Source organism: Brachyistius frenatus, unplaced genomic scaffold, assembly GCF_029030835.1.
Source record: "Brachyistius frenatus isolate BFR_SWC_R1_liver_20210118 unplaced genomic scaffold, ASM2903083v1 Contig_573, whole genome shotgun sequence".
In the NCBI taxonomy this organism is placed as follows: Eukaryota; Metazoa; Chordata; class Actinopteri; family Embiotocidae; genus Brachyistius; species Brachyistius frenatus.
The window spans coordinates 27501-40790 of record NW_027211172.1 but is presented as its reverse complement, the minus strand read 5'-3'; the positions used below and the strand labels follow the sequence as shown (position 1 = coordinate 40790).

Here is a 13290-nt window from a genome sequence, read left to right as displayed (position 1 = left end):
GACGATCCGGCGAGGAGCTACGATGGTGTTGTCGTGTTGGAGAACCCTGTTACCATGGCGACGCAGTTTGGGTCATTAGAAGTGAGCGTTTGTCCTCAGACGCCTCAGAAGGTCCAGCAGAGCTCCGTGGTTTCACTCCGACCCTCAAAGATAAATGATGCTCCTGATAAGGAGGAGCGGTGAGGAGGAGGCTCTTCTTCCAGAGTTGGACGGAGACGTCCTGAACGTCTCCAAGAACACGTCTCCAGGAGTGGTGAGGAGGATTGGGAGGAAGAGGAGTGAAGAGGAGGAGGCTCTTCTTCCAGAGTTGGACGGAGACAGGACGGAGACGTCTCCAAGAACTCTGAACCAACACCAGAACTCAGGAACTGATGATGAAGAGATGTGTCTGTCTGTGTGTGTGTGTGTGTGTGTGTGTGTGTGTGTGTGTGTGTGTGTGTGTGTGTGTGTGTGTGTGTGTGTGTGTGTGTGTTTGTCTGTTTGTGTGTGTATTTGTGTTGTTTGTATATTTGTTTGTGTTGTTTGTGTGTCTGTATTTGTGTGTTGTTCTGTTTGTGTGTGTTGTGTGTTTGTGTTAGTGTGTGTGTGTGTGTGTGTGTGTTTGTGTATTGTGTGTTGTATGTATGTTGTTTGTGTTAGAGTGTGTTTGTTTGTGTTGGGTGTGTTGTGTGTGTTTGTGTGTGTTTGTTTGTGTTGTGTGTGTTGTGTGTTTGTGTGTGTTTGTGTGTTGTGTGTCTTTGTGTTGTGTTTGTTTTGTGTGTTAGTGTGTCTTTGTGTTGTGTGTTTTTGTATTTGTGTTGTTTGTGTTTTGTGTGTTTGTGTTGTGTGTTTGTGTGTTAGTGTGTTGTGTGTGTTTGTGTGTGTTGTTTGTGTGTGTGTGTGTGTTTGTATATGAGTGCCTGTTTGTGTGTGTGTGTGTGTGTGTTTGTCTGTTTGTGTGTGTATTTGTGTTGTTTGTATATTTGTGTTGTTTGTGTGTCTGTATTTGTGTGTTGTTCTGTTTGCGTGTGTTGTGTGTTTGTGTTAGTGTGTGTGTGTGTTTGTGTATTGTGTGTTGTATGTGTGTTGTTTGTGTTGTGTGTGTCTGTGTTGTGTGGGTTAGTGTTGTGCGTGTTTGTGTATTTGTGTGTGTGTGTGTGCGTGTGTGCGTGTGTGTCTGTGTGTGTGTGTGTGTGTGTGTGTGTGTGTGTGTGTGTGTGTGTGTGTGTGTGTGTGTGTGTGTGTGTGTTGCCCACCTTGTCAAAGTTGTGCATCTGCTCCCGGTTGGTGAGCCATCCCTCCAGGTCCGGGGCGCTCTGAATGACGAAGGCCTCGTAGTCTGCGAACATGGTGGTGAAGCGTCCTGCGAACACCTCCCTCAGCTGGACGTTCAGCTTGGCGTTCCTCAGCTCATCTTCCTCGGCGGCGGTCCGTCCCTCGGGACCCTCTGTGCCGTGACCTTTGACTCCGGCCCTCAGGGCGTCCACGCGGGCCACCGTCACCCCGGTACGTCTGGTGAGCGACCGCAGCCTCTCCAGCGTGGCGTTCCCCTGCAGCAGCTCCAGAACCGCCAGCTCCTCCCCCGCTAGGTTCCCGTTACGCCCGTCATCCTCCAGCTGACGGAGCGCTGCGGTCTTTCGCTCCCGACCCGGCGTGGACGGGGTGCTGCCGGGCCGGGACCGGGTCCGGGGCGGGGCGCCCGCGGTGGCAGAGATGCCGCAGCTCAGCAGAACCTCGCTGAGCTCCTGGACGAACTCGGTCCTGTTGGGCAGCTGAGGGAAGTCCTCTGGAAGCTCGATGTAGTGGTTGTCGATGTCCACAAAACACAGGTTGGCCTGGGACAGAGACGGACGGAGACAGAAGGAGACGGACATTAATATTAGAAAAACAGAACTCTACCTTTCTACCCATAATATTACCATGATGCTCATATTTAGATCCTCAAAAAGCAGAATCAGATCTGTATGTGACAGACAGATGAAAGAGTACATCCAGTACACATCCAGTACACATCCAGTACACATGGTACACATCCAGTACACATCCGGTACACATCCAGTACACATCCAGTACACATGGTCCATATCCAGTACACATCCAGTACACATCCAGTACACATGGTACACATCCGGTACACATCCAGTACACATGGTCCACATCCAGTACACATCCCGTACACATCCAGTACACATCCAGTACACATGGTACACATCCAGTACACATCCAGTTCACACCCAGGACACATCCAGTACACATGGTACACATCCAGTACACATCCGGTACACATCCAGTACACATCCGGTACACATCCAGGACACATCCAGTACACATCCAGTACACATGGTCCATATCCAGTACACATCCGGTACACATCCAGTACACATCCAGTACACATCCAGGACACATCCAGTACACATCCAGTACACATGGTACACATCCGGTACACATCCAGTACACATCCAGTACACATGGTCCACATCCAGTACACATCCGGTACACATCCAGTACACTTGGTCCACATCCGGTACACATCCAGGACACATCCAGTACACATGGTCCACATCCAGTACACATGGTCCACATCCGGTACACATTCAGTACACATCCAGGACACATCCCGTACACATCCAGTACACATCCAGTACACATGGTACACATCCGGTACACATCCAGTACACATCCAGTACACATGGTCCACATCCAGTACACATGGTCCACATCCGGTACACATCCAGTACACATCCAGGACACATCCAGTACACATCCAGTACACATGGTCCACATCCAGTACACATCCGGTACACATCCAGTACACATGGTACACATCCAGTACACATCTAGTACACATCCAGTACACATGGTACACATCCAGTACACATCCAGTACACATGGTACACATCCAGTACACATGGTCCACATCCAGTACACATCCGGTACACATCCAGTACACATGGTACACATCCAGTACACATCCAGTACACATGGTACACATCCAGTACACATCCAGTTCACATCCAGTAGACATCCAGTACACATGGTACACATCCAGTACACATCTAATACACATCTAGTACACATGATACACATCCCGTACACATCCGGTACACATCCAGTACACATGGTACACATCCAATACACATCCAGTACACATGGTACACATCCAGTTCACATCCAGTAGACATCCAGTACACATGGTACACATCCAGTACACATCTAATACACATCTAGTACACATGATACACATCCCGTACACATCCAGTACACATGGTACACATCCAATACACATCCAGTACACATGGTACACATCCGGTACACATCCGGTACACATCCAGGACACATCCGGTACACATCTGGTACACATCCAGTACACATGGTACACATCCAGTACACATCCAGTACACATCTAGTACACATCCAGTGGAGGATGATCCATAACCAACCGGGTCAACGACGCCAACACTCATCAGTTAAACCTGGTTCCTCTCTCTGATCCTCTTTAAACCCTCGTTCATCAGCATCCTCTTTCTGGGTTAGCACCGGGGGATGGGGTGGGGAGGGAGGGGTGGGGGGGCAATTAGCATCCGTACGGACCGGGCCGGATTAACGAGCGCTGGGAGTCAGGGGGATGTGAGCAGAGCCGGAAGCAGGCAAGTCTGGATGTTCTGCTTTGTTAGAGGCCTTATCTCTTCTGAACACATGAATACACATTGTGTGTGTGTGTGTGTGTGTGTGTGTGTGTGTGTGTGTGTGTGTGTGTGTGTGTGTGTGTGTGTGTGTGTGTGTGTGTGTGTGTGTGTGTGTGTGTGTGTGTGTGTGTGTGTGTGTGTGTGAGAATGCCTCTGTGTGTGTGTGTGTCTCTGTGTGTGTGTGTGTGTGTGTGTGTGTATGTCTCTCTGTCTGTATGTCTCTCTCTGTGTGTGTGTGTGTGTGTGTGTGTGTGTGTGTGTGTGTGTGTGTGTGTGTGTGTGTGTGTGTGTGTGTGTGTGTGTGTGTGTGTGTGTGTGTCTGTGTGTGTGTGTGTGTGTGTGTGTGTGTATGTCTCTGTGTGTGTATGTCTCTTTGTGTGTGTGTGTGTGTGTGTGTGTGTGTGTGTGTGTGTGTGTGTGTGTGTGTGTGTGTGTGTATGTCTCTGTGTGTGTGTGTGTGTGTGTGTGTTCAGTGTGTGTGTGTGTGTGTGTGTGTGTGTGTGTGTGTATGTCTGTGTGTGTGTGTGTGTGTTCAGTGTGTTCAGTGTGTGTGTGTGTGTGTGTGTGTGTGTGTGTGTGTGTGTGTGTGTGTGTGTGTGTGTGTGTCTCTGTGTGTGTGTGTGTGTTCAGTGGCCTTGAACAGGAGTCCTTGCAGCACACAGCTGCTTGTCTCTCTGTCCTTGTGAGGTCCTTCTGTTAAACCTGAGTCCATCTTCTCAGTTCTTCTAATCATAAAAACACATTCAGCTCAGAGACTCTTCATCGCTCCACCGAGCTCTGAAGATAACATCCTCATCCTCACCCCTTCATGACAGGTTTTCTGAGCAGGAATAGAGGAGCCCACGGAGGAGGAGGAGATGGAGGAGGAGGAGACGGGGGAGGAGATGGAGGAGGAGGAAGAGCCTGAAGCTGCAGAGATACCTCCATCCATCTAACAACCCCACAGAGACTGGGTCAGGTGATCTACCTCCTGAGGAAGCTCCAGCTTGGAGCGGTCCGTCCCCTCTTTGGACTGCAGGCCCATCAGGTAGGGGACAGGAGCGTCCAGGAAATGCAGCAGGGAGGCGGGCAGGATGGGGACGTACACGTGCTGCCACTGGAAGGGGAACAGCAGCGTGGTGATGCCCTCGGCCACCGTCATCAGACGCTGGTAGTCTGGGGACAGAAAGAGACACAGGACATGAGGACGGGGACAGAAGGAGACACCAGGTTGCACCAGGCTGTGTGTATGTGTGTATGTGTGAGTGTGTGTGCGTGTGTGTGTGTGAGGATGTGTGTGTGTGTGTGTGTGTGTGTGTGTGTGTGTGTGTGTGTGTGTGTGTGTGTGTGTGTGTGTGTGTGTGTGTGTGTGTGTGTGTGTGTGTGTCTTTGTGTCTGTGTGTGACTGGATATAAACTACAGACTGGAAATAAAACCAGTCTCCACCAACAGTTCTTCTCTTGTATCTCTATGCTGTCCTTTTCTCTCTCTGCTCTCCTCTCACCCCAACCGGTCGAAGCAGATGCTCCGCCCACCTCTGAGTCTGGTTCTATTAACAGATGCTCCGCCCACCTCTGAGTCTGGTTCTATTAACAGATGCTCCGCCCACCTCTGAGTCTGGTTCTGTTAACAGATGCTCCGCCCACCTCTGAGTCTGGTTCTATTAACAGATGCTCCGCCCACCTCTGAGTCTGGTTCTGTTAACAGATGCTCCGCCCACCTCTGATCCCAGTCTGTTAACAGATGCTCCGCCCACCTCTGATCCTGGTTCTGTTAACAGATGCAGCCAGAGCTGCCAGCCATGTGTGTGTGTACCTACCCTGAGAGTAGAGCAGGATCTGCATCTCCAGCAGGGTGCAGGTGAACACCTGGACCAGGCTGTCGACTCCCAGCAGGCTGAATGTCTCAGCCAGCGGGAAGTCGGCCAGCGGCAGCTCTCCCGGGCCGGGCCGCTGGCACACGATGGGCTCGTAGACGCCGTGGAACTTGAGGGAGCGTCCCGGAGCGGGCAGCGGCACCTCGTACAGGATGTTGTGGATGTAGCTCTCCAGTGGTAGCGGGGGGCGGGGGCGGCCGTGACGGCCCGGTGCAGCTGCGACAGGAAACGGCGGCAGGCGTGCATGAAGGGCATGGGCGTGATCAGACACAGAGCCTTGGACACGTAGAGGGTGTCCCGCGACGAGTCGTAGCTGCCGGCCGCACGGGGCGAAGACGAGGAGGAGGAGGCGGGGGGGTCGGCCTCGTCCAAGCTGCTGGCCAGAGAGTCCATGCTGGAGGAGGAGGAGGAGGAGGACGAGGACGAGGGGGGTCGGCTGAGCTGTGCTCTGCGTGGTGCATCTGATAGAGCGTCTGCATGGCAGAGCAGATCTGAGGGCTGGTCACCTCCTCGTAGAAGGTGTGCACGAAGCCGTAGGTCCGAGAACCGTCCTCCCTGGTGATGATGAAGGAGTGGAACTGAGAACACCGCCGCTCCGCCTGCGTTCGGAACGACAGACCTTTGGGCATGCAGAGCTGAGGACAGGGAGACAGAGGACAGGGAGACAGAGGATAGGGAGACAGAGGGGTCAGTGAACACCTCAAACTCTCTCTCTCTCTCTCTCTCACACACACACACACACACACACACACACACACACACACACACACACACACACACACACACACACACACACACACACACACACACACACACACACACACACACACACACACACACACACACACACACACACACACACACACACACCTTAAACTCTCTCTCACACACACACACACACACACACACACACACACACACACACACACACACACACACACACACACACACACACACACACACACACACACACACACACACACACACACACACACACACACACACACACACACACACACACACACACACACACACACACACACACACACACACACACACACACACACACACACACACACCTTAAACTCTCTCTCACACACACACACACACACACACACACACACACACACACACACACACACACACACACACACACACCTTAAACTCTCTCACACACACACACACACAGATCACACAGATCACACACACACACACACACACACACACACACACACACACACACACACACACACACACACACACACACACACACACACACACACACACACACACACACACACCTTAAACTCTCTCTCTCACACACACACACACACACACACACACACACACACACACACACACACACACACACACACACACACACACACACTCTCTCTCACACACACACACACACACACACACACACACACACACACACACACACACACACACACACACACACACACACACACACACACACACACACACACACACACACACACACACGTGGTTGGTGAGTCATGCCGATCTGTCCTGACAGCTCCTCTCCACCCTTCCTGCCTCTGACATGAGTCATCACACTTTCTGTGTTTCCTGACTTTGAGCTCTCAGATGAAATCAAACAGACCGACAGGCTTCATGTTAATCAGAGCAGGATGAGTCGGGAGCGTTCGGGACAACATGAGTGAGGAGACGCGCAGCAGCACACGGGCATGTTCGTGTAGCAACAAAATACATGTGAGCTCCACGATGCAGGAGTCACGGGACCAAACCACGTCACATACATGTTGTACAGTGGGTACGGAAAGTATTCAGACCCCTTTAAATTTTTCACTCTTTGTTTCATTGCAGCCATTTGCTAAAATCAAAAAAGTTCATTTCATTTCTCATTAATGTACACTCAGCACCCCATCTTGACAGAAAAAAACAGAAATGTAGAAATTTGTGCAAATTTATTAAAAAAGAAAAACTGAACTATCACATGGTCATAAATATTCAGACCCTTTGCTCAGTATTGAGTAGAAGCACCCTTTTGAGCTCGTACAGCCATGAGTCTTCTTGGGAATGATGCAACAAGCTTTTCACACCTGGATTTGGGGATCCTCTGCCATTCTTCCTTGCAGATCCTCTCCAGTTCCGTCAGGTTGGATGGTGAACGTTGGTGGACAGCCATTTTCAGGTCTCTCCAGAGATGCTCAATTGGGTTTAGGTCAGGGCTCTGGCTGGACCAGTCAAGAATGGTCACAGAGTTGTTCCGAAGCCACTCCTTTGTTATTTTAGCTGTGTGCTTCGGGTCATTGTCTTGTTGGAAGGTGAACCTTCGGCCCAGTCTGAGGTCCAGAGCACTCTGGAAGAGGTTTTCTTCCAGGATATCTCTGTACTTGGCCGCATTCATCTTTCCTTCAATTGCAACCGGTCGTCCTGTCCCTGCAGCTGAAAAACACCCCCATAGCATGATGCTGCCACCACCATGTTTCACTGTTGGGATTGTATTGGGCAGGTGATGAGCAGTGCCTGGTTTTCTCCACACATACCGCTTAGAATTAACGCCAAAAAGTTCAATCTTGGTCTCATCAGACCAGAGAATCTTATTTCTCATAGTCTGGGAGTCCTTCATGTGTTTTTTGTCAAACTCTATGCGGGCTTTCATATGTCTTGCACTGAGGAGAGGCTTCCGTCGGGCCACTCTGCCATAAAGCCCCGACTGGTGGAGGGCTGCAGTGATAGTTGACTTTGTGGAACTTTCTCCCATCTCCCTACTGCATCTCTGGAGCTCAGCCACAGTGATCTTTGGGTTCTTCTTTACCTCTCTCACCAAGGCTCTTCTCCCACGATTGCTCAGTTTGGCTGGACGGCCAGGTCTAGGAAGAGTTCTGGTCGTCCCAAACTTCTTCCATTTAAGGATTATGGAGGCCACTGTGCTCTTAGGAACCTTGAGTGCTGCAGAAATTATTTTGTAACCTTGGCCAGATCTGTGCCTTGCCACAATTCTGTCTCTGAGCTCCTTGGACAGTTCCTTCGACCTCATGATTCTCATTTGCTCTGACATGCACTGTGAGCTGTAAGGTCTTATATAGACAGGTGTGTGTGCCTTTCCTAATCAAGTCCAATCAGTTTAATTAAACACAGTTGGACTCCAATGAAGGAGTAGAACCATCTCAAGGAGGATCAGAAGAAATGGACAGCATGTGAGTTAAATATGAGTGTCACAGCAAAGGGTCTGAATACTTATGACCATGTGATATTTCAGGTTTTCTTTTTAAATAAATTTGCACAAATTTCTACATTTCTGTTTTTTTCTGTCAAGATGGGGTGCTGAGTGTACATTAATGAGAAATAAAATGAACTTTTTTGATTTTAGCAAATGGCTGCAATGAAACAAAGAGTGAAAAATGTGAAGGGGTCTGAATACTGTCCGTACCCACTGTACATGAGCACAGCAGAGCACACGGCTCCTGGTTCACAGTGAAGGAAGCTGCATGTTTATTCTAAAGGCTTCTGATCCATGATGAACTGATGCTGATCAGATAGATCACATTTATACATTTAAATGTTTTCATATCCATCAAATGGTGCCGTCATGACAGCACCTGATTGGTCCTCAATGATTTGTTGCTTTCGTTATTTGCACAAGATTTTACAAATAACTGCAAAAATCCAGATTTGCCTTGTCTGTTCAGGATGTTTTGTGTGTGTGTGTGTGTGTGTGTGTGTGTGTGTGTGTGTGTGTGTGTGTGTGTGTGTGTGTGTGTGTGTATATATCTGTGTGTGTGTGTGTGTATATATCTGTGTGTGTGTGTGTGTATATCTGTGTGTGTATATGTGTGTATGTGTGTGTGTGTGTGTGTGTGTGTGTGTGTGTGTGTGTGTGTGTGTGTGTGTGTGTGTGTGTGTGTGTGTGTGTGTGTGTGTGTGTGTGTGTGTGTGTGTGTGTGTGTGTGTGTGTGTGTGTGTGTGTGTGTGTGTGTGTGTGTGTGTGTGTGTGTGTGTGTGTGTGTGTGTGTGTGTGTGTGTGTGTGTGTGTGTGTGTGTGTGTGTGTGTGTGTGTGTGTGTGTGTGTGTGTGTGTGTGTGTGTGTGTGTGTGTGTGTGTGTGTGTGTGTGTGTGTGTGTGTGTGTGTGTGTGTGTGTGTGTGTGTGTGTGTGTGTGTGTGTGTGTGTGTGTGTGTGTGTGTGTGTGTGTGTGTGTGTGTGTGTGTGTGTGTGTGTGTGTGTGTGTGTGTGTGTGTGTGTGTGTGTGTGTGACTGTGTGTGTGTGTGTGTGTGTGTGTGTGTGTGTGTGTGTGTGTGTGTGTGTGTGTGAGAGGGTGTTGGGATTTGAAAACAATCATCTCGAGGGCTTCACTGAGACACTTGCAGCCACAGAAAGTGTGATTACACTCCCCAATCCTCCTCGTCCTCCTGTTGGGGGGAGGAGGAAGAGGAGAAACTGAGTGGCGGCCGGTCCAGAAGGGTGGAGCTGCAGGTGGGTGAGGAGGTGATGGAGGTAGAATGCAGGAGGTGGACAGCAGCTATGGAAAAAGAGAGGTTGGTGCTTCTACAGTGTCTGTCAACACGCCAGTGTCAGGTTTCAGCGCCACTGCTGCATGATGGACTGTTTCCATGCCGACGTAATGCGAGATGTGCAGCTGAATTATTAAAGGGTGCTGACACCAGGGCAGGTGGAAAGACAGGCAGTGACCTCCACACACACGACCTTGTCCAGATGTTCTTCTTCTTTTTGGAGTCAACTTGATATGTTTTTATGTTTTTTTAATTTATTTCTGTGAAATGTTTCCTGTTTTCTGCCAAATAAAGAATATTAAAAGATTGTTAATGTCCTCTGCAGAACTTTAGCTTCCATGATTCTCTGCTGTCTGTGATGGAAACTGTGTTTCTGCTGCATCGGGTTTTCTTCCAGCAGCAGTCTGAAGCAGATAACAATCCTCCTGTTCTCTCTGGGATGAGGAGACTGCTGATCCCATTTACACACACACACACTCTCACACACACACACACACACACACACACACACACACACACACACACACACACACACACACACACACACACACACACACACACACACACACACACACACACACACAGAGAGACATACACACACAGAGACATACACACACACACACACACACACAGAGACACACACACACACACACACACACACACACACACACACACACACACACACACACACACACACACACACACACACACACACACACACACACACACACACACACACACACACACACACAGAGACACACACACACACACACACACACACACACACACACACACACACACACACACACACACACACACACACACACACACACACACACACACACACACACACACACACACACACACACACACACACACACACACACACACACACACACACACACACACACACACACACACACACACACACACACACACACACACACACACACACACACACACACACACACTCACACACACTCAGTCACACACACACACACACACACACACACACACACACACACACACACACACAGACACACACACACACACACAGACACACACACACTCACACACACACACACACACACACACACACACACACACACACACACACACACACACACACACACACACACACACACACACACACACACACACACACACACACACACACACACACACACACACACACACACACACACACACACACACACACACACACACACACACACACACACACACACACACACACACACACACACACACACACACACACACACACACACACACACACACACACACACACACACACACACACACACACACACACACACACACACACACACACACACACACTCACACACACTCAGTCACACACACACACACACACACACACACACACACACACACACACACACACACACACACACACACACACACACACACTCACACACACACACACACACACACACACACACACACACACACACACACACACACACACACACACACACACACACACACACATCTCTTAACATGCAGTGGTCTGACACGCATCGAGCTGTCATCTGTGAATGAAGTCTTGGTTCTGATCAGCTGATATTTGGGTCATTTTAAAGCTAACAGCTTCCTTTAATGTTTGAATGCAGTAGATTTAATGTGTTTCGGTGTTTAAGCCGCTTTCAAATCACATAATTACAATTAATTCATGTATAAATTTGAGTATGCGGTAAAGGAAACTTGAGTTAAGCAGCAGGTCGTTGAGATCCATGTGTGAATTGGTTCCTGTGTAAATGATCCGGTCTGTCCTGGTTCTGATGGACCAGTGGTGTTGGTCACCACCCCCACCCCCTATGATCTCCCGATGAAGGTAGAACCAACGTACCATGTTGACAGCATCCTGGTCGAAGGGGTTCCATTCCACGTTGTCAGGGTAGCGGGCCAGAACTTTGGACTTGAACGTCCTCCTCAGGGGACTCTGCTCCAAGTTTTCACCTGGACAGGTGTGAAGAGACGGAGACAGAGGTGATTACTGAGCAGCACAAACAGAGACCTGGTTCAGTAACTTCTACACTTGAAGGGACAGAAGCAGAGGATTCTGGGTGAGTCGCGTCATTCATTATTTCAACACAGTGGACTTCATCTTGGTCTGAAGGTGTCTGTACGACTGATCACTGATGCACCTGCAGCGTCCACTTGCTGCTGGTGTGTGTGTGTTCATAACTGGAGTCAATGAGTGATTCAGATGGACCGATCTGAGATCAAATCAGCTCAAACAGCTGGCAACCACTGATCTACAGAGTGTTTCAGTGTTTCAGCTCAGAGAAGGAGGAGGAGGAGGAGGAAGAAGAGGAGGAGGAAGAGGAGGAACAGGAGCCAAGCGGACATTATGAAGTGATGTGAAGCTGGAGCAGCCTCACTGCTGTGATTCTGTTTCATTCTCAGCTGTGTGTGTGTGTGTGTGTGTGTGTGTGTGTGTGTGTGTGTGTGTGTGTGTGTGTGTGTGTGTGTGTGTGTGTGTGTGTGTGTGTGTGTGTGTGTGTGTGTGTGTGTGTGTGTGTGTGTGTGTGTGTGTGTGTGTGTGTGTGTGTGTGAGATACTAGCTGTGTCGAATGTGGACCACACGGCTGCAGGTCACATGTCCACCAGCTGCTCAGAACTCAGCAGCTGATATGATCCTCTTTCTCACTGAGTCTGATTAGTTCAACTCTTCACGACAATCTCACCACTAAACTAGTCTCACCACTAAACTACAGTGTCACCACTGAACTACAGTCTCACCACTGAACTACAGTCTCACCACTGAACTAGTCTCACCACTGAACTAGTCTCACCACTGAACTACACTCACCACTAAACTACAGTCTCACCACTGAACTCGTCTCACCACTAAACAACACTCTCACCACTAAACTACAGTCTCACCACTGAACTACACTCTCACCACTAAACTACAGTCTCACCACTAAACTACAGTCTCACCACTGAACTCGTCTCATCACTAAACTACAGTCTCACCAATGAACTACAGTCTCACCACTGAACTAGTCTCACCGGTAAACTACAGTCTCACCACTAAACTACGATCTCATCACTAAACTACACTCTCACCACTAAACTACAGTCTCACCACTGAACTACACTCTCACCACTAAACTACAGTCTCACCACTGAACTACAGTCTCACCACTGAACTAGTCTCACCACTGAACTACACTCACCACTAAACTACAGTCTCACCACTAATCTACAGTCTCACCACTAA

General features: G+C 49.3%; 1 protein-coding gene across 1 annotated transcript in view; it reads right to left on the bottom strand.

Annotated features, from left to right (window-relative positions):
* Positions 1 to 13290, bottom strand: part of LOC138614786 (DENN domain-containing protein 5B-like) — a gene marked incomplete at its 3' end in the record, with an annotated part of 32857 nt that overhangs the window by 13587 nt on the left and 5980 nt on the right. Inside the window, 6 exon segments of the mRNA XM_069688363.1 lie at positions 1236 to 1814; positions 4633 to 4820; positions 5464 to 5709; positions 5712 to 5951; positions 5954 to 6155; positions 11911 to 12020. Of these exon segments, the coding sequence (XP_069544464.1) occupies positions 1236 to 1814; positions 4633 to 4820; positions 5464 to 5709; positions 5712 to 5951; positions 5954 to 6155; positions 11911 to 12020 (1565 nt within the window).